This window comes from Anolis carolinensis, chromosome 4 (assembly GCF_035594765.1).
Source record: "Anolis carolinensis isolate JA03-04 chromosome 4, rAnoCar3.1.pri, whole genome shotgun sequence".
Taxonomy (NCBI): Eukaryota; Metazoa; Chordata; class Lepidosauria; order Squamata; family Dactyloidae; genus Anolis; species Anolis carolinensis.
Genome location: NC_085844.1, coordinates 226,151,708 through 226,174,164, shown reverse-complemented (window position 1 = coordinate 226,174,164; position 22,457 = coordinate 226,151,708). Strand labels below are relative to the sequence as shown.

Genomic DNA, 22,457 nt, shown 5'->3' with positions numbered 1-22,457 from the left:
GGGGTTAATTTACTGTTTTTTTAATATTAAAAACAAATCTTGATCTACAAAAGATTTTGTAAATGAATATATGATATTTCAGTATTTTAATGACATTTCTGTTTCCCGGTTAACAAGACAGGAGCAGTGTCTTTGGAATCTAAGTTCTATAAACCTTTGTGGAAGCTATAACCGTTAAATAGGTTTAAAACTGGCTTAAAATTGTAGTAACTAAGATATAAACCTTGTTGTGGAAGCAGTGGTGCTTCCCTTGTCACTATGTATGAAGGATGCATTCCAAAGATTACATTTTTGAAGTAAACAAGAACCACATAGAAAGAACTGGTCTAGACAGCCAAGGTTAGATGAACAGATAATTCAGAGGAACTCAGTGATGGAACAAACAACTACCGTAAATCAGATTCTAGTTGACCAGTCATATAATATTATAGAGGTAGGAGAAAGATAGATAGATACAAGACTCAGTGCTCTATTTCATATTTCACTACTCAGCTCAATCCACTGGGCATAATTTGTCTCCTAACTCAAATTGATATATACGAAAGAGCTTGGTGACTTTTGAACTAGACTAGGATAGATAGATAGATATGATATAATATTAAGACAAGGTCTATCACATCTCAGAATCTGGTCCCAATTATCCAGTACCAGAGGGGGGGGGGGTGTTAAGGTAAGAGTGCTGTCTTGAAAAAGCCTCATCTTTTTTTATTTGAATGGCATATTGTGTGCAACTATGGTTGATGCTTCACATGGTGTACTTAATGTCATAATCAGAGGCTCCAATGTCTAACATTACCCTTCTCATTTTTGTTGTTATGTGCCTTGAAGTAGACTCCAAATTATGTCAAGTGTTTCCTATGATCTTCTTGGCAAGATTTCTTCAAAGGAGGCTTGTCTTTGGAATTATCATGGCAATTCCAATGGTGCATGTCTGGGGACATGAGGAACCAGTCGCCCCATGCCCCGCATTGTCCGACTCATCCATGTTCCCATCCCACAGAGGGGGGGGAGCATCCACCACCCAGTTTCCCCCCATTGATCCAAGGCTCACATGTTGCCACAGTGGTGGCATGCCCTGGGCTGCCTTCTCCTTTAAGATGGAGCCCCACTGGAAGGTGCAATGCATCATATAATGGGGACTGGCAGGCTCCATCTTTAAAGGAGAAGGCGAACTGGCACATGCAGCTGATTTCACCCCATGTGATGAGGTCACCAGTCAAGTCACTCCCTCAGCTTCAGGACTTTATAGCATGAAGCAGTTCTTTCATGGCAGTCATGCAATCACTGATTCCAGAAGCATGAGCTTGAGCATCCTCATTACTGCACCTGTCTCCATTTGTGCAATTGCACCAATTTGCTGATCCATGGTCCTACAATAGTGCTTGTCCATATCCTTATAATACTGCCTTCCTGCAATCTGATAATGTACTGTTGTTGTTTTTGTTGTTGTTGTTATTTAAAGTAGTGTCACAGCTCCGGCCATTAAAAACCCAAATATTACTGTAAATCACAAATAAAAAGCTTGGGTACAAATGGAAGGAGAGGAGGAGACTTCCACCCCTTGATGTCATTTCAGTACCCGGTTGATCAGTTTTGTCCATCAGTTGTGGGAGATGGTTTCATCACAGGGATGCACATATTGTAATGGTCCTGCTTCAATGCTAATTTGCCTCCCTCCTGCGATAAAGTCCCCAGTCTATCCATGGGCAACAATACTGAGAGTTATCTGAGGCCCCGTCCACACAGCTGTATAAAATCCCACATTATCTGTTTTGAACTGGATTATATGGCAGTGTGGACTCAGATAAGCCAATTCAAAACAGATATTGTGGATTATGTGCCTTGGTATTCTGGGTTATATGGCTGTGTGGAAGGGCCCTCAGAGGCTTGCTGTAAGGATTGCAGCTAGACAATGTGTGCAAAACATTTGAAATTTAAAACATTTTTAAAAACATTATTAATCACTTTCCACTTTCTGAAGTGGTTAAAAAAACTCCCTTTTGGATAAAAGGCAGCACTGGACATTTATCAGCTTTGTTTGCTTTTGTAATATTTTTTATTTGTCTAGGAACAAAAAGACTGCAAAAGAGCAAATATGCCTATGCTACCACTCAATCAATAACATAATTGAGAATGGCTCCAAGTGGGTGGGATTGCTGGCACCAACTGACAAAATCTGGAGGGATTGGTGGACAGAAGAGGGTCAATGTGTACTATCCTGCTGTACAATTGTCAGGGCAGGACCTACCCAAGCCCTGGGATTTTAGGGCCAAAACCCAAAATTTGTCAGGAGGAGGATCCTGGTGATGATACAAGGTTGATGTTGCAAGAAGATCAATGATTATGTCATTAAGAATTATACATTGATTATTTTATCTGTATCAATTTGAACCTTTGTGAACTACCTTAAATCCTGGACTGGTGAAAAGCTAGGCATGACAGTTCCTTTTACAGCTACACTATAGAAATAATGCAGTTTTTGTATCCCTTTAACTTGCATGGCTCAATGCTATAGAATCTTGGAATGAGGCACCAATACTCTTTGGCAGAGAAGACCTTATAAAACTGCAACTCTCATGATGCCATGCACTCAAAGAGGTGTTAAACTGCAGTTGTAGATACCTTCTCCCCAGTTTGGTCCCAAAACCCCAACCCTTAGGAATCCAGGGTGACCCCTTCAAAATGGACTTGTTGTGATGTTGTATGGGATCCTTCGTTTTGTATGCATGGTCTGACTCCAATCCAGGCTTGCCAGCCAGCCAGAGAAGGCTTAAAACAACAACAAGAAGAGGTTTATTGAACACAGTAGAAAAATAAATTCAAACGTTCTATTTGTCAGGCTCTCCTGAAATCACAGGTAGCTCTCCCTCCTCTACCCAATCTATATGTCAGCGTGTTAAAGGTACAACAGCCCTGTCAGATAAAAATTGCTAGCAATTTTGTTTTAATATCATGAAAAGTTTGAAATTGTTTGCACAAGAGGAACGCATTATCCTTTGGTCATCTTCTTATTGTGGGCATAGCTTTACAATATACCACCGTAGCACTTAAACTGACTGTGTAGAAAGCACCCAAGCAAGAGAACTGTAGGTCTGCCAACAATTGTCTTGACCCAGCCACTTCTAGAAACCAGAGATAAAGACTGTATGATTCATACTGGCCTCCCTGTGGCCTTGGGCCTGCTTGTCATATGTCAAGATGTCAGTAATCAATGCAGTTGCCACTTTCATTTGTCTGGGTTTCTAAATTTGTGCACCACTTCCCAATCTGAGCAAGACCATTTTTTAAACTAGAGCTACTGGACATGATAGCTGAAGATTCGGAAAACTGACAGCCCAAAAATGTATCCCCCCCCCTCCCAAGTATTGATCAATCCTCTCTGAGTTGAAATGAAGAAGTTCTCCATGAAGTCTATATTTGGCACTTTCTCCTTTCTTTTTTCATTCAGGTGGCTAGTAATCCATAAATGCTCTGCTTCTATCTGATTCAGCTGAATTCCCCTTGAATGCTTATTAACACTTGGGGGAAGGGGAAACTTGCTCTGTAATCATTTCAGGCATGAATTCAGGCAAAAGGCGAAGGGGATTTGATGGTGTGGAAAGAAGATCCCTGTTTACTAAAGTCTGACAAAATACAAGCCTCATCCCCATTTGGAAACAGGGAAAGAGCAAATATACACTCAGGTCATGGAAAAAGGGGCAGGAGCAAAATATTGACTTTAGAGGGATAGATATGTCAGAATCAACCCCCTTTAAAAAAAAAAAAAAGCATTTCAAGCTTAGGTGCCAAGATCCATGGCAGGATCTTGCAGAAGAGCTAGAAATTCTGCCTGAAAGCTTCTGGCCCCATTTCTTGCAGTGGTGAGCAAGTCATGCAGTAAACTATTCTCTGTTAATTTTTTAATGCAAGACAAACAGCTCAACGAATGATTAGCACAAAAGTAAGTCCAAACTAATCTGGACAGAATCACTAAGGATGAGAGTGAGAAGGCTAGCCGGGAGTTATCTGTTAACGGCATGAAGTCTCTCCAAGGAGAAGAGTTAGTTCCTCCTATCACTTTGGCTTTCGGATCCCTGCCCACTTTGCATTGTTTTCCTTTTTGCAATCTATAGCAATGGCCCAACATGACTACTCCAGCCACAATAGAAGTTTTCACTGGTCTCCTTTGAAATGAAGGCTTCCAAGAACTGCAGGTGACAGTTATCTTCCTACCTGGTTTGTTATTGGCGATCAGAAAGGGTCCTCTTCCCGAATCTTTGTCTCAGAAATCCCCAAAATTGTTTTTTAATCCAGTTTTTAAAAGATGTGAAGCTCTTCAGGCCAGGAAGGCTGGTTTGTGGTCTTCCTAGTGGCTCTCAGCACTGAATGCCAGAGACTGAGAAAAGGCAGAACTGGTTAGTCACTTGAAATGGAGTTTGGTCAGTGGTCGGAGATCTATATTCTCAGATAGGCAGGACTTTGTCCACAAACTGGAATTTGAAATTTCAAAGGGGGGGAAAGCAGAAGAGACGGTTTGAGAGATGATTGTCCTGGCATGGTTTCTCTGGGACTTTAGTTCTTAATCTTGTCACTCGGAGCTGTGCCTAAGCGAGCTTTCCTGATTCACGGCCTGGGAAGTGAAAGACAGGGTGTTGGCCAAGATCCATTCAGACCACTAATAAAATATAAGTGTTCATTGTGCATTTATTCTGTCCATTTCTTCCACATTTCCTCGCTTGGACAGTAACAGCAGCTGGGAGAGTAACCTTCATTGCTTGAGTGTGGTGGGATATAGGGAGGGGGGTTGTTCTTTAGCATCCCAAACATAATACTTCACTTTCCCCATGGGCAGCTTTGGGGTGCAGAGGTGACTATGTCACCCACCCTGTATTTGCACATCCAGAGAAAGGACAACGAGTAAAGAGGTACTATATGCCTCCATCCACAGTGCTCCAAAAGTGTGCTGCTGTAATTGGGAGCTGCACTAGTATATATAATGAAACAAGATTCTGGCTATTATGTACATACTATGTTAATATGTGATAAATATTGCAAAAAGAATTACTTTACAAAAATGAGAGAAAATGCAAATAATTCAGGGATATCTCAGAATTTGCATTCTCTGTCAGGGCCTTCCATTCTGATAGCAAAATCTCTTGGGCTAGCCCTGTTCGCTCTGCGTTCTATAGTTTCCTGGGCAGTTACTAAAGCCTAACTGGACCCTTCCACAAAGCCCCCAAAATGCCATCAAACATTTTGACCCCCCTTTTACTTTTGCATGCCAGCAACCTGTATGCAAAAGCAGCAAACTACATGGTTATACCATGACATTCTAGTATTTGTAGTTTTCTGAAGTAGAAAGCTCTAGCAAGTCCTCTAGCAGAGAGGTATAAGTACCTCATCAAACTGCAAATCCCAGGGAGCCATTGGACAGAGCCATGGCATCAAACTGTTAGATCTGTGCCACATAGCTACATTAAATGCATGCATGTTATGCATGGCTCTCCATGCATATGCCTTATTCCGCTTTAAAGTTGTGTGACAAAAATATGTGATGGCCAGAAATGCAGATGTGCTTACAGATGCAGTGTGGGAACAACAACAATAATAATAATAATAATAATAATAATAATAATAATAATAATAATATAACTTTATTTATACCCCGCTACCATCTCCCCTTGGGGACTCGGGGGGGCTCACAATGTTACAAAAGTAACAGCGCAAATACATTAACAATATACACAGTTTAAAACACAAGAAAATGATAAAACAGAAACAAAGGTTTATACAACAATAATATTAAACAACCACCAATGCAATGTGGGGGGGGGGGGGGGGACTAAGGTAGCAATATAAGATAAAACCATTAGATTAAAATACCCAGATGAAAAGAACATAATAACATTCAGAATAGAATTATAATGAGGCTGGTCATCCAATAGCTGTCTCTCCAAAGGCCAGCCCAAACATCCAGGTTTTCAATTGTTTCTTACATGGAACCATTACTGCCTCTGCAAATACATGGAACCATTACTGCCTCTGCAAAGGCTGTTTATTGCTCTTCTCCCATAGTTACGTACATTGCTATCAATTAGACAGAAGTTTAGAGAAGGAATATTTTGAAGATAACATGGATGAATTGACTGTTTTGAACTATCAAAAATTGTCATCCAGCACTACTATAGTGGATTCCGAAAACTGGCAGCCAAATAATACATTTTCCAAACTTTGGTTCCACTATTGAACAGTTTCCCTGCCTTTCTTATGCCTATCTAGTTTCAGAGGATATAATCTGAATGAAAATGGTGTGGGGGTGCCTGAACAAACAGATACATACTAAGTTATCTCTCCCCACCCTATACCCACACTGGAGAACTGTCCTCCTATTTCATGGACACTTTGTTTTCTCAGTTCAGCCATGTGCAGCCCCCAAACTTCTTTATTTTGAAACTGGGAACAAAGGTAGAACCCAAAGCAAGAGAAAGGAACTTCCTTCCCTGATGTTGGTTTGCCATACAGTACTAGCAACAGTAACCTGGAGGTGACCAGAAAAGGCTAGCAGTGGTACATCTAAGCCATTTCATCACCATTGGAGGTGAAAGGCTGGGTGATCCATTGACAATTTCCAGGCATGTAACCTTTCTGTTCCCCCTAAGAAATTCCCCAACCCAGCTATCCTTGTGTATACACTTCTTTCGTTTGCTATTTCTAGCATCCTTTAATCCTTCCGGAGTTAGTCCCCTTAGACCTTGTCAGGGAGAAAGAAGCTAATTTTTTCCTTACTTAGTTAGGGGTTTTATTTGAGCAAAGGTTTGTTTTGCTGAAGTGAACAAAACAGGCTAGTGGTTTATGATATTGTACCAGACACTGCGGCAAATCCTACGCATATTTAACTTGATGTCTGTACGCATTTATCTAATCATAGGGATCACTCTATCCAAGCTGGGATTGGGATGGAAGATCCTTCAATGGGACTGTTAAGGTTCTTTCTCCACCTTCCTGACCCTCTTGTGTCCCATTGTTTCTTTCTATCTGGCAAATGAGTTACTGACTCAGCAGGATCTTGGTAGAAGGGCCACGTTCTTTCAAGAAGCAACCATGGCTATCTTCCAAATGTTCACATGCAGAAGCTTGGTCCTTTTCCCCATCACCACACTATAGAGGCACAAAGCATGCTTTGTGCAACAACAAAAAAAAGTTGTCTTTTGCCTCTGTATCTCTCATTGCTTAAATTAAAGTGATCTCTAGCCCAGCTGACCCTAACTCTGGTACTCTGCCCGCAATATACCATTGGCTAGAAGATGATAGAAGTTGTAGTCCAGGACAGCCAGAAGGTGCAGGTTGGAGAAGGTAGCTATAGACAGCAACGCAAAGAAAACAAAACATAGTATTGCTATTGGTGAGTGTTTTAATCCTTGTCTTCCTCCAAGGAATTGGTGTGGTCCAAAAGGGCACATCCCATTTGATTGTTACAACAACCCTGTGAGAAAGTGAAGGCTAAAACATCAATCACGACACATAATCAAAGCCTCACCAACCTTCATGCCTGAGTAATGATTTCAGCCCGAATCTTTCTTCTCTGAGAACACCTTGCTTTTATAGAGTGACTATAACTCAATGGTGCAAATGATCCTATTAAACCACTCCTCAATCTACTAGGTAAAAGTAAAGCTTTATCCTGACATCAAGTCTATTCGTGTCCGACTCTGGGGGTTGGTGCTCATCTCCATTTCTAAACCGAAGAACCGGTGTTGTCCGTAGACACCTCCAAGGTCATGTGGCCGGCATGACTGCATGTAGCACCGTTACCTTCCCGCCAGAGCAGTACCTATTGATCTACTCTCATTTGCATGTTTTCAAACTGCTAGGTTGGCAGAAGCCAGGGCTAACATTGGGAGCTCAACCCACTCCCTGGATACGAATCACTGACCTTTCTGTCAGCAAGTTCAGCAGCTCAACAGTTTAATCCACTGCGCCACCGGGGTTCCCTTTTCAATCTAGTAGTTTAGTGGGATCCAGGGCTCACAGGGCCAGAGCACTGGGACTTTTTTATTATCAGTGAGACTGGGATCATCTACTTTCTCTTGATACTTTCTCTTGCCAGTTCCCTCTGCAGTCCTCACATTAGCCATATTTCCCAGTAATCATATATTGTTGTAAGCTGTCCCTGAAAAGTATTTAGAGTGGCGTGTTCTGGAATGAGCAGGTTATACCCATTAGCGAAGCACAGCTCACTTCCATGAGAGTTCAATCCTACAGAGCTCATGGTTGTGCTGCAAAGTTTACTATATTGCTGGTTTGCTTTCTGTGTTTCATCTGTGTTTCATTCAAAGCTGCTCTGAATCCCCTTCAGGGTTGAGATAGCGTGGGGTAAAAATGCAGTAGATAAATCTAAAAGGTAGAACATCACTGTAACCCAGGGTACATCTACTCTATAGAATTAATACAGTTTGACACTACTTTAACCACCATGGGTCAAGGCTATGGAATCCTGGTATTTATAGTCTGTTGAGACAGAGGAGGCTGAAGACCTTGTAAACTACAGCTGGCAACCCCATTACTGAAGTTACATACTACTTTTGCTTCTGGGTGGCATTTAGAAGTTAGGGGGGAAAATGAGTAGCTCTAGGGAGGCTGGACTTGGAAGTTTAATTCTGAGGCTGATTTATAGTGAAACATTTCATACAAACTAAGGCTAGAATTCACCACCTACAGACTTGGATCATAAAGGCTGCAAGCCATGAAATAGTGTTGTTCCAAAATAATAAATTGATATATAGTTATTAATCTTTATTTTTTACGCAACAGAATTTTATGGGGGACCATAAAACCTCACCTTAGCCCAACTCACCGTGTCCATGTTGCTACAGAAAATATGGCATTACAGAACTAGAAATGAAAGGAGACTGAGAAATAGCATTACAGGACTTGTGTGTAGCTGCAATTTGGGGATTTACACCAAAGATCAATCAACTAAGAAAAAAACCTCCTGTTTACTCTGGTGGAATTTGGAACAGCTCTGTAAACTAGATCAGTTTGAGAAGTACAGCATTGCAGAAACTATATAAAAATGATACCTACCAACATGTAATGGTATTGAAGCTGCTTCTGTTTTATGTTAAATGCATTAGGGGTTAATAGTAGTCAAGTCAAAGACCAAAGATTTTTCTTCTTTATTGTCACATTTGATGAAGTTGGTTTTTTATGGTAAGCTTATGCTACAGTAACAGTATTAAATGCAAGTTAAGTGCAATGTATCATTTAATAGTATCAGCTGAAAAGCCAGTAATAATAAACAGCCGTTAATGTGCCACAAAGTAATAAAATAGACATTGCAGCTATAAAGTGTGTATTGCTTTGTGATACGAGATACAAGAGCCACCCAGCCACAAAGATTAGTTGGAGAAATTAAAATTATCGCTGCAATCTAACAGCAAAGATTTTTGGAGTAAACAAATCTTGTTAGGGCATTCAGCACCAAGAAGGCCACTCAATAAGGTAAGATAGAAGCATTGTTAATGCGAATAGATGAGGTTCAGTAGGCAACATTAACAAGATCATTTAGGTTTGTTTAGGTCTGGATGTACACTGCCGTTTAATCCGATTTCAGAATGCAGCTTAATTTCATTGAACTGGATTATATGGCAGTGGAGAATCATATAATGCAGTCAATGCAGTTCATCTGCATTCTAAAACTGGATTATATGGAAGTGTAAATGCATCCTAGGGGAAAGTAAGGCAATCAAAATAGAGCAGAAAACAAGCCCTAGTTGGAAAGTAATAATAATAATAATAATAATAATAATAATAATAATAATAATACTTTATTTATAACCTGCCTCCATCTTCCCACGGGAAACTGATGGTACAGAACATCTATTTTTGCTTGCTTGTTTGTTTTCTTTGACAATTCAACACACTGAACTATAGGACAATGAAAGGCACTTCCAATAATATATACAGCATTGGACTAGAGAAAATCTGCTATCTCGATAAATAATGCAATATGCCTCCCTAAATATTTCTCATGTATGGTGTCAGCACATACATTGAAGTTGAAAATTATTTTTCACACACAAAACTGATGAATACTGCAGCATACGAAGTATATATACATTGAAAGGCTTCTTTGTACATGTACAATGTTTTAGTTCAACCATGAAGTATGAGTGTTGAGGTTTTTCTCGAAATTCTACCATATCATTTTTTTTTTTATGCCTGAACTGTATTTTTGAATTCTCAACTGAAGTTAGACAGTAGTGAAATGCTAGAAATTTGAGAAGTGAAAAGACATTTCAGGGGGAGAGAAAAAGTCTTCCTTGGTACATCACAAACAGTGCTTTAGCTCTTTCTCCTACGCCATTTCCGAGATCCAACTTGTGTCTTGATGAATCCGTAATGCTGACACTATGGTGATGAGACAAAATATGATAGCAGATTTTATGTGCCATGAAAGAACAAAAATACCAAGGCTTTTTGCAGCTAAGCAGATATCATTGCAATTGAGAAAATGTTTTACAGAGCAGGCTAGTGATCTTCAGCAATGGAGCTGTTCAGCAGTGGAACTCGCTACCTCGGAATCTGGTTGAAACTTCTTCCTTGGAAGCTTTTAAACAGAGGCTGGATGGTCATCCGTCAGGGGTACTTCGGTTGTGCTTTTCCTGAATGGCAGGGGGTTGGATTATATGGCCCATGTGGTTTCTTCCAACTCTATCATTTTATTATTCTATGGTTCTCCTCAAGTACTACTGTCCTGAGCCACTTTGGGTTTCTCACTCTTACTTCAAAGCTTTAAAAAAGGTTGAGTAACCTGGTTGTAAATGTCTTGCCTCGTGCATTATTTGGCCCACATCTCCACAGCAGAGTAGAACCACACGAAAGAGGTTGTGTGGCCACACAAGGTGTCAGTGCAGCAAGGAATCCACCAAATGTACAGTTAACCCATTTTGCATTTGCGTGCCTCACCCTCAAAGATCTGTTTTAGGTAAATGCTGCGGAGTGAGTTGTTTATAGTGAAGTCAGCGCCTGTAAAATCATGGGTTTATGGGGAAGTAAAATGAAAATCTCACATTGTTCCCATGTATGACAGTGTGTAAATTACAATGCTACTGACCTTCACTAAGCAGAGAGACAACAGGGTGTGGGAGAAGAGAGTGAAAAAGAAATAAATGGAGTAAGAGCAGTGAAATGGCAACAAAGGTGGAAATGTGGTGTTGGGTTTTTCTATATTGCAGATCAATTTGTCTGAGTCGCTCCAGCTTTACCTAGAAATAGGTCTGTCCCAACAACTGTGCATTAGGTACAGCATGTCCTGGGAAGGTTTTGTCCGGATTCCTTGCCCCATTGCACACTTTTTGCACCTGTCCCAGAGCTGAAATCGGCAATGCACTGCTGACTAGCCCAAAAATAAACAGTAAACAACATGGAAATGAAGGGGGAGAAAGACAGGAAGAGGGAAAAAAGGACGCAGCAAAGCAGTATGCACTAGTGGGTGAGACGATTAAAGATTAACCCCCCTTGCCTCCTGCCTCCACCCCTCTGGGTAGAATAGGCCTTGAAGCTCAGCGGATCTTGCAGAGAATTATTTGAAATAAAGGCCAACAGATAGGGGACGCCGGCTAAATCAGTTGGAGAAGTGGAGGGGCCAATAACCTCTGGCCGCAGATTCCCTGCAATCTCGGCGGTGTTTGCTGATGATAATGCGCCTTTCCAAAGCCCTGATAGACATGGAGATGGCAGATTATAGCGCAGCTTTAGACCCAGCATACACAACTCTAGAGTTTGAGAACATGCAAGTCCTGGCCATCGGCAATGGTAAGTCAAGTCAGGGCTTTGCCCTTCTCTATGAATATTTGAGTTGCGGTGCGGTGAGGTAGTCAGAATTTAGAGAGCCATCAACATACAGCGGGCAATGGCAGCAACGGAATGGGTGGGGTGGGGTGGCTGTCTTGATTTGTTTCCTTCATTTCTTGACCCAAAGAGACTTTTCCTAGTGGTGGAAGTTCTTCTTGACTACCCCAGAGCCTATTACCTCTTTATATGGCAAGTTTTTGTTTGACCAGCATTTCATTTAGCAGTGACTGGATGACCGTCAAGGGATGGGTGCGGTATAGAACGCTCAAGGATATTACTGCTTTTTCTTCCATGCTACATACTTGGCTGAGGAAGGCAGAGAAGGTAGAATGAATGGTGAGCTTATGTGGGAAATGAATGCTGTTTAGAAATGCGTGATTGTATCCACTGAGAGGGTTTGGGAAGAAGATGGTGACTGTAATAATTGTGAGGCTAGATTATCATATTTATATCTTGTCTTTGAACCAGCTTGGTTTAGCGATTTTGTTCTCCAAACAAAATGCAAATCTCCACTTGGCCATGAAAACCCACTGGTGATTTGGGGCAAGTCACACAATCTTAGCTTCAGAAAACCCCATTATAGATTTGCTTTAAGGTCACCATAAGTTAGAAATGACTTGAAGGCACACATCAACAACTAATTTGTTTCTAAGACCGCTATTCAAGTGGGCTGAAAAATGTGCACTGTTGCCTTCTCAGTGTAGAGAGTTCTGAAGTACAGGGTCTGACTATGTACGCACATTTCCTCTATATCAAAGACATGTTTTTGCTACATTGCCCCGTGGGAGGCTGCAGTGAGAGTGGCAGTTGCTTCAGGATCAAAGAAGGGAAAGACGTGTGATTGCAATCTTATGTGTGTTGTCCTGGGAATAAGATCCCCTGAGTACAGTGGGACTTAATTCCAAGTTAAACATCTATAAGATTAGGCTGTGTATTACAAGATGTGTGGCACTGTATAATGATTTCACACAATACCATCTAATGTTTACATGTCTGTCACATTTGGAGAGTGCCGAGAGCGTTGCATGTGTCATGTTTGTAAACGTTACCAAACCTTTGTATTTTTGCTCCTCCATACTAGTATTGCCATACAATTAAAAACCTATTTTGAAAATTTGAATACAGTTAGCCCTTCAGATCCACAGATTCTTCGTCTGTGGATTAAGCTATCCACAGCCTGAAAATATTTTTTAATCCAAAATCAAACTTTGATTTTGCTGTTTTATATAATTGACAGCATTTTACTATGCCATTGTACAGAATGGGACTTGAGCATCCACGGATTTTGTTATCCATAGGGGAAGGTGGTGGCGATCCTGGAGTCAAACCCCAGCAGATACCAAGGGCCAACTGTATCTGTACCAATTATTATTTATACCTATATTATTTTTAATTATTGATTTGATATAGTGATAATTGCATATTTATATAAATTTTGTTACTTGGTTTCTTATGGTGGTAAGGGCTGAGGAATTAACATAGTGAATATTGTTTACGCTTTTAACAGCCCTATACTGTAGATCTAGATTATTATTCTTGTGTTATGGAGCTGATAGGGTAGATGGGTGGCTGTGGAACTAAAAATATTGCCTTCTGAACTCCCCGTTACCATTTTGAGACTGTTTGCAGACTTTTCAGGCTCGCAGAATCAACCTTTAGAGTGACACTCCCCCACTAGTTTTCAATATCCTTGCCTGTTTTGTGGATGGACTGGTGCAGTATTTTGAAATGATCAAATTTTCAGTAGAATATTGTATCTTGCCTTAGGCTAACATGGTTCAAAATATGTCTGGAGAATTTTGTGGAAAGAAAAGCTATTTTTTCCCCAGTGATGTTTTCAATTACCAGCTTAGTAGACTTCCACAACCTTTCGATACATCTAAAACTCACAATTGTAAAACTCACAATTGTCCCCAGCCAATTTTGGAGAAAACTGTTTTGTAGCAGGGAGATAGATATGGGCAAATACCATCGGGCAACCTTTGTGCCTCTTTAGCTTTCTTTTTCCCTCAAAAGTTGTTGTCTTCTTCCACTGTTGAAATATTTTGAGAAATGTTTTAATTAACATGATTGAAGAATGTTTATTTTACAAAAGAGCCAGAAAATGGCTAAGTATAATTTGGAAGCATGTGGTACACTGCTTAACTCAATTTAACTCAGAAATGTATATCCCATAATCCAGATGTACCCAATGTGACATCTTCCAATTGTTTTGAACATCAGTTTCATTGACTTTCAGCCAGTATGGCTAATGACGGCAATTCTAAAAATTGTCCTCCAAAACATATGATTGGGAAAGGATGGCTACTTTAGCTCAATTTCTGGAAACCTTTCAGTCTTAATGCTTAGGCAGACAGAAAGTGTGTAAGTAGTACTGTTTACTTGTATCTCGTTAATAAGCACAATACCATCTTTTCTTTTAAATAATGAATGTTCTTGTAGAGTATGTTTGTTGAATATCACCTGATTATTGTGCCTGTGATAAATTCTCATAAATCTATTTTCTTATGCTAAATATATCACAAATTTAGAAAGGGGCTGATAGTTTTTGAAGGGAAAAACAAACAAACCAGCATATGAGCAATAAACAGACTTAGTATGACTGCGTCTGGACTTGAATTAATGCAGTTTGACTCCACTTTAACTGCTCTGGTTCAATGCTATGGAATCCTGGAATTTGTAGTTTTGTGAGGCACCAACACTCTTTAGCAAAGAGAAGGCTAAAGACCTTGTAAAACTAAAATTGCCATGGTTCCCTAGCATTGTGCCATGGCATTTAAAGTAGTGACAGACTGCATTAATTCTACAGAGTAGATGCAGCCTATACTTAAGGTAGTCTCATTAAACTCAAAGGAATAAGCATTTTGTAATTACAGTTCCACTGAATTAAACCTGTGTCCTTTGACCAAGACAGGAGCCAACCTAATTGCAGTCATCACCATAACTGTCACCTTCTGACTCTTCTCCATAGATGTTCAAGGGCTAGCATTGAAGGGTCAAACAAACTAGTGATTGATAGTAGGGCTTTGTGTTTTAGATATGCTAACTCCTTTTATTTTCAAAAACAACAATTGGCAGGTAACAATAAGTCATTTAAAAAAACCATAGAGGCAAGCAAGCAATAAGAATGACAACCTCTAAGCAATGAAAATATAGCCAAACCAGGCAAATTGTAACTAAGCAGCCATGTCATCCTTGAGATATTTATGAGTTTATAAGATGCTTTGATTATGTATTCTTGCATGGCAGGGTATGGACTGGGTGACCCTTGTGGCACAGCACACAGCAATCCCATCAATATTGTTGTTCCCTCTCAATATTTGCTGACTGAGGCAACTGCCTCATTTTCTCTAACAAAAGATCTCACTCTGTACAAAGCAAATGTTGAAATTTAGCTGTGGCTATTATAGGAAGTGCCCACATTGAGAATACTCAGTGTGCTTTGCAGCAGACTACAACTCCCAAGATCCCCCAGTCTATTTTGGCAGGTCAGTTTGGTCAGTTTTAGCTCCAGAAGCCATTACTATACGTTTTTGCCTCTAGCTCAAGAGTGACAAACTCATTTTCATTAAGGGCCACATCAGCCTTAAGATTGCCTTCAAAGGGCCATTGAATCTGTGGACAGAGCATCAGTGGATACAGAGAGCAAATTATGATTCTTTTTTACATAGTGGTTGGTGCTCTTTAGTATTCGTGTTTGCAAATGTTATTGAGTGACAATTCCCATCACTTGTGACTAAATGCCATGTGGACTGGAGATAATGGAAATTGCAACTCAACAGCACATGTGGCTCTGAGGTTGGAGAAAGGTTAAAGGGCATTTTAGTCTGACATTGTACGCACAAGCATTGTGTCTACATTCAAACCCCAGTATCCTGACTAAACAAAACAAACTGCAGCCTCCCAGATTTTACTATATCCCAACTCCCATTAGTCAGAATATCTAATTATGAGGAATACAGGAGTTGTACTCAAGCTTCTGGAGGGCCACACAAAATGACACGGGCCTTGAGTTTGACACATGTGTTTCTAGCCCAATCAAAGCATTGTGAGAGAGGAGTTGGTATTGTTTCTATATGTGCAGCAGGATCATCTTCCCTGGCATCTTCTATGGTACCTGAGAACTCTCTCCAGAGGGTTTCTGACACCACTTGGTGTCTTGGTTTTAGGCCTGTTCTTAGGGTCATTTGGGGTGATGATTCAGAAAATTGCATTGGCTAGACCACATCATTTCGAGTTTCTTAGATAGTTTCTTAGTTATCATGATTTTCTATGGGCTAGCACAGACATGGGCAAACTTTGGCCCTCCAGGTGTTTTGGCCTTCAACTCCCACAGTTAGGAATTTTGGGAATTGAAGTCCAAAACACCCAGAGGGCCAAAGTTTGCCCATGCCTGTGCTAGCAGATGAAGACTGGTATATGACTTATGTTCTGTATCCCAAAAACTAGAGTTGATAGAAGAAAACTGGTGCCATTTTTTTAATACACAGGTGAAATATTTGAGAAACAGGTCTAACATTTGAAGCACCAAAATGTCTGTTGGCCAGTTTTATGCAACCATTTTAACTTTTATGTAGTTCTTTGTATTCCTAGATATTCTCACTCCATATAATGTCACAACATGATGACATCTGTCAAGTTCCCATTCAACTAGATGTTACTAGGAAAAGACAGAAGTTAGCTGTAGCAAGCCTCACCTAATGCACCAGGAGTCTGAGAAATGTAAATAACAATGTAGTTTAAAACTATTCATTCTGGATCAAGATTTGTGGCTTGGGAAGACTTCATTCAGTCCAGACTATGTTTGAGAATAGTCTAATTAGCCCTGATAAGGCAATTTTGGCAAATAGTTGATATGTGACTGTCTTTAAACCTGTAAGGCAAATCCGATTGTAAATTATTTGGAGGAAGTGAATGTGACTGTGACTGAATTCCCACAGTACTGATGACTGCAAGTATTTTGTGCCATGCTTCAAATTGGGCCAGAAAATATGTTGCTTTGCTTTATAGTACATGGGAGCATTTTTCCTGATAGCTTTGGCAAACAAATGATATGTCTGTATTTAACAGTCAGACAGTTTTCTTAGTGGCTCATTCAAAGGCTCATACATTCAAAATTTACTCTAGTCTAACAAAACTATGATATGGCACCAAATTAAGAAATGTTATCAACCACATTCACAAATACTTGCAGATGACTACAGTTTATAATCCATTGTTATGTTCTACATGAACAAATTTGCACCCCACTAGTTGTTATGTATAGGAGAAAACATGTCACAGTGTGTTTCTGAGGGCACTTCCAGACAGCATCAAAATGTGGGACAAATAAATGGGGCAAAAATTACGGGACCTGACAGCAAGTCCAAACATAGACCTGTCAGTCCTGGCAAATGGTCCCCCGCCATCCTGACACCTTCGTTAGAAATCCTCAAAATGGAACAGGGACATCCGACTGAAGTTTTTTTAAAAATATTTTTTTAAGTTTACTTTTTAAAAAATTGACCCTCTGAGCTGCACTAGACCTCATATGTGCTCATGCGCATTTTGAAATGTACATACAAGCAGATTTCTTATTATCTCTCCTCACCCTACTGTAAATTCAAGCTCTGTTTAATTTCATAAAGATCAAAACAAAGAAATGCTCACAGACTGTTCTCATTGTAAATGCTTTCCATTTGTGCTTCCATTTAGTCACATGTGTGTCTGTGGCCCTATTTGTTGACAGCCCAGAATAGCTGTTTCGAGATTTTATAATGTGCACATGTGCTGAAGCAATCCACACCAGGGTATACGAATGAAATCACCTTGACTGCAGAGATAGACAGTCATGTGAATAATCACATTTTTTGGCCAAAATCAGGTTTTAAGTGCACCTTTTTAACATGTGTTTTTCAGCTGTTAATCTGAATCAGCGCGCATTTTTGTGAAACGTAATTTAGTCACCAGCCCTGGTTTCTTCCGCATTTTAGGACATGTATAGAAGAGCCCTTAAATTGATACAAGCTAACCAACTAGGAAAGAGAGATGAACCATGAAAGGCTCTTAATTTTATTGTTCATTTTTTTTCCCTACAACCCAGAAAGAGAGAGTAACAATAAAATTAAGTAAATACGTAATGGCAATTAATTGTTTAGTCACATGAGTCCACTTGTGTCAGACTACAACCTCTTCTTGTTAGCTATGTGGTCTGAATCTGAAGGGAATAGGGTCACCACTCTAATATTAATCCTTTGTGTATTTTGCTTCTGAATAGTAGTAGGAAAAGCCAAAATCCTATGAGATGCATGAATAACTTGGCAAAGACTAATATTGGAAGAGACAAGGATGTGGACCAGAAAATCCCACACTTAGATCTCACATCTGTCATGAATTTTCCAATTAATCCAAGACAAAATTTTCTGTTAACCTCACTCGCTCTCGAGACCCCACAATATCTCACAGTATTGTTCTAACTTGCAAGATTGTTTTAATGATGCATGTGAAATGTGAGCTGTCCAAAAATTCAAATGAATGTATTGTTTACTTAATCCATACTATGCATATAATTCTAAAGGTAGCTTGTAGTAGTGTACGCTATTTAAGGTAACTGCCAGTACAATTAATAATTTTCCAACATAATATGATATTCAAGAAATCAGTCACAATAATTCTAACAATATCCAAAATGTCTGCATACAGGTAATGAAAAATAGGCAAAAGTATTTTAAAAATAGGCACATGAATCCATTTGCTAATTCTACCTGGACATGACTGGTTGCACATTTTGACAATTATAGTCCCGATTAATCCTGTGCCATCCCACTTTTTTGGCTACTTTTTAAATGTCCCACTTTCTTTCTCCTCTTCCCACTTTCTCCCTTTGGCCTCAGGTTACTTTAGTTTCTCTAAACTGAGTTCAGAATGCAAAAACTAATTCTGGAGAGCCAGCATGATGTAGTGATTGGAGCAATTCTAGAAGCAAAGAGTGTTTGTGTCTCACTAAGTTGGAAATAACTTGCAGTCACACTACAATTTGCCCCAATGTTCATATGTGAAATGTTGGAGGGTATGTAGTATATTCATGGCATATATGCAAATGTTGGGTTGTCATTCAGTAATTGGCTCAATGAGACTTCTGTAGTTCAAGATGCATTTGGCTTAGGAGAGTTTGAGTCTCATCATCATTCAAACCTCATACTGTCAGCCTCAACTCCTCCATCTGCAATTGGAGGGGATAATAACAGGACTATTATTTCACATGATTATTGCAAAGGATATAACTATATAAATGCAAAAGAAACATCTTGAATAGTTGAAAGCTCATATGCTGACTGGGTTATAATGGAGCATTGAGCCATGGCAAAGTGGTGTCAAACTACTCTACAATATACTAGGTCACCTTAGGGCTCAAGCTGTAGATATGTTAAATATTGCCATTGTTGCTACTGTGAGTTTCAATATGTTCTGGAATTAAAAAATAAACCCACTAAAATGGGAACAATGTTACTGCCAGCATTGGGAAATTCCAGAAAATAATTCAGGACAACAGAAATATTGGAGATCTTCCAATATATGCTGTTGTTTGCTGCATTTGTTGTTGTCTGCAGGGTGGGGGGCACTAAATGACCAATGGCATTTTTTTCTAGAGCATTCAGTGACAATTCCCAACATGAATATTTTATTTCCACTGAGAAGAGTTTTTTTTAATGCTAGGATAAATTGCAGCAAAAGCCCCAAATCAAAGGATTCTTATGGCTCGCTACTAGCAATTCAATTGTGTTCCTACTCCTCATTCTCCCCTTTCCATTTCTCTGATGGAAGTGGAGGCATATGTTTCCTTACAATAGTGCAGCAAGATTTTTTTTTTTTTGCAGAGTATACTTCTTTTTTTAAAAAAAGGAGGTATGCCTTCTCAGGGTCCCAGAGCCAATAGTGAGCAAAGACAGAAGAGATATGAAGACTGGTCAGTTGTGTTGTGTTATGAAATCTGAATGATGATTGGTCATATAATCAGTTTCACCATGCAATGTGGTTCACATCTAAGCATGTTGATGCACATTACAGAGACTCTTTTGCAATATCCCACAATTTTGCTCATCCTAGTTTAAGACCTCTAATGCATGCTCCTGCATGTGTCATCAAAACACTGTGTTTTCAAGATGTGTTCAATTCAAGTTAAGTAGTCAGTGTAGAAATGCCCAGTATCAATAGTGTGAATAGATCTGAAAACTGTTCAGTTATCTACAATTGTTATGTGACAGTTGTAGGCAATTATTATGAGATCGCCACACCATATAGCTTTGTGCTCCCTTCTTCCACTGCCTTTTACGGACTTTGTATGAATGTCAGCATCAAACACCTATCTTTGCAACTCTTTTCCTTCCTGCCTTCCTTCCTGACAGATACCTCTCCATCTGAAGCTGCCAATCTCAATGCCTCCAACAGCATCGGAGCCAGTGTGCTGTGTGCCATTTGCGGAGATCGGGCAACAGGGAAACACTATGGGGCCTCTAGCTGCGATGGCTGCAAAGGGTTTTTCAGGAGAAGCGTCAGAAAGAACCATATGTATTCCTGCAGGTAAAGCTGGCAAAGGATACTGGGGAGTTTAAAGCTGAGAGATAAATGTGTTACAATGCTTCCAGGTGGAAGTCTACCAAAAAAAGGGTGCATCTATACTGTACAAGTAATACAATGTGACACCACTACAAGTTCCATGGCTCAATGCTATGGAATCATTAGAGTTGTCGTTGATAAGGTCTTTAATGCCAAAGAGTGCTAGTATCTCACAAGACTGTAATTCACTTAATTCCACAGCATTGAGGCATTCCAGTTAAAAGTGTTATCAAGCTGCATTAATTCTACAGTGTAGATGCAGCCCAAGACTCTGACTGAAAGACACCATACAGTTATTCCATTTGTTCCCCCATAGGGTGCCTCTAGATATGTACAAAAAGTAATCTCAGGAAGTATTAAGATTTCCACTTCTTTTTTGACCTCCATATTAATAGATTTGCATCCATTCTATTTCTTAAAATATTGTTGACTACTTATTTCTTTCCCTTTATCTCTTCTTTCTTCCCTCACCCTTGGGGTAACTCTCCCATGGTAATATTGTCTCATACATAACAACACATACATTCAAACACCTGAATGATTGTCAGGCGAAAAAAGAAAAAGACAACTGGTCCTTTCACATTACAGAATTACAACATTATCATTCAAATTTAACTGTTGTGTCTGTGGCTGGATCTACACAAACAGGGCTGCCAGTAAACACCCCAAGGACATTGCTGAGCAGCAGGTGACTGACTGACCCCTTGGGAGTGGGTAATTGACTATCTCTGTTCTGAAGTGTTACTTTCCCTTGCTTTTTTCACCCGGTGTGTCTCTGGTGTGCTGATGAGTATATCTCCTGGAAATGGGGGAAAAAAAACCTTGCAAAGTGGTTCCATGGTGAATGTAATCATCTACCCAGTTCCAGACCTATCACCTAATCATCCACATAGTGAAACTAGTTTCTCCCAAACTGGCTCCAAGCTGCATTATAGTGTCAGTGCAGATGTGCCCTGAGATCATTCTCTATGCTTTTCAATCCTTCCTTTCTTAACTCACTCTTCCTTCTCTTCCCAGGTTTAACAGACAATGTGTTGTAGACAAGGACAAAAGAAACCAGTGTAGATATTGCAGGCTAAAGAAATGTTTTCGAGCTGGAATGAAGAAAGAAGGTAAGTGCCCTCTATAGATTGCTGACTGAGGCTTCACTCTTCTCATATAACCACACAGCATAGTCAGAGAGCCCAACAAACTTGAAGGACAGTGAGTGGGGCTAAGGATAGCAGGTAGAGTCAAACCAAAGTGGGTAGTAATAATAATAATAATAATAATAATAATAATAATAATAATAATAAACTCAGAGCCGGCCCTAGGTAATTTTCAAGTGTAGGCGAACAGAATTTTGGCACACATCCCCCCCCCCCCAAAACCAATCACTGAAAAATAAAAGCGTTGGATAAGAGAAAATGTTGTATAATAAGGAGGGATTAAGGAAAAGCCTATTAAACATCAAATTACATTAAGATTTTACAAATTAAGCACCAAAACATCATGTTTTACAACAAATCCAATCATTGTTGGACCGGCTCTGAATAAACTTTATTTCTGTTCCACCCTATCTCCCCAAGGGACTCAAGGTGGATAAAGTGTAATTCTTACCAAACTGGACATTTCTCTCATCAAACAGGCACAGTATCATTCAATTCTGTGCATGTTTAATTGAGAGGAAGTGGAATCAACAGTTCCCCAGACTGTAAAATAGTTCATTTCTCTGGAACAGTTCCCTGGGCTTTAAAGTAACATTTTATATGGTATCTCCAAACTCTGATCAGAAATAACTTCAGAAGCAGCCTGCCTGTTGGATGGGAATCTCTTATGGGCCTAATCCAGAATGTGGGCCAGATATTCCTTTCTTTCTTGGGTCCATATCTGCTTAGCATCATAGATGCTGCAGTCAGATGCTCGGTGTTCATTTTTAGCTTGCCTGATGCACAATTTTACACAACTATAACTCAATTCCTGGGCCTGGATTTGAATCCATGCTAAACCATGGAAGCCCACTGAGTGAAGAACGTTGATAAGAAAAA

At 39.8% G+C, this 22,457-nt stretch overlaps 1 protein-coding gene and 1 long non-coding RNA gene across 4 annotated transcripts in view; one reads left to right on the top strand and one right to left on the bottom strand.

The window, feature by feature from the left end:
• The window catches only part of LOC103278774 (uncharacterized), a 47,412-nt gene extending 42,200 nt beyond the window's left edge, over nt 1–5,212 (bottom strand). For both annotated transcript variants that reach the window (XR_010005589.1, XR_010005590.1), the window contains exon 1: nt 4,213–5,212. This is a non-coding gene — a long non-coding RNA (uncharacterized LOC103278774). The remainder of the gene's footprint in view (nt 1–4,212) is intronic.
• The window catches only part of hnf4a (hepatocyte nuclear factor 4 alpha), a 67,789-nt gene that overhangs the window by 27,834 nt on the left and 17,498 nt on the right, over nt 1–22,457 (top strand). The window contains exons 1-3 of one of the 2 annotated variants that reach the window (XM_003220607.4): nt 10,820–11,796; nt 20,220–20,394; nt 21,448–21,542. In XM_003220607.4, the coding sequence (XP_003220655.2) occupies nt 11,676–11,796; nt 20,220–20,394; nt 21,448–21,542 (391 nt within the window). In that variant the 5' untranslated portion in view covers nt 10,820–11,675. Of the gene's footprint in view, nt 1–10,819; nt 11,797–20,219; nt 20,395–21,447; nt 21,543–22,457 lie in introns of those variants that run through there. The other variant, XM_062978893.1, reaches the window with a different exon arrangement.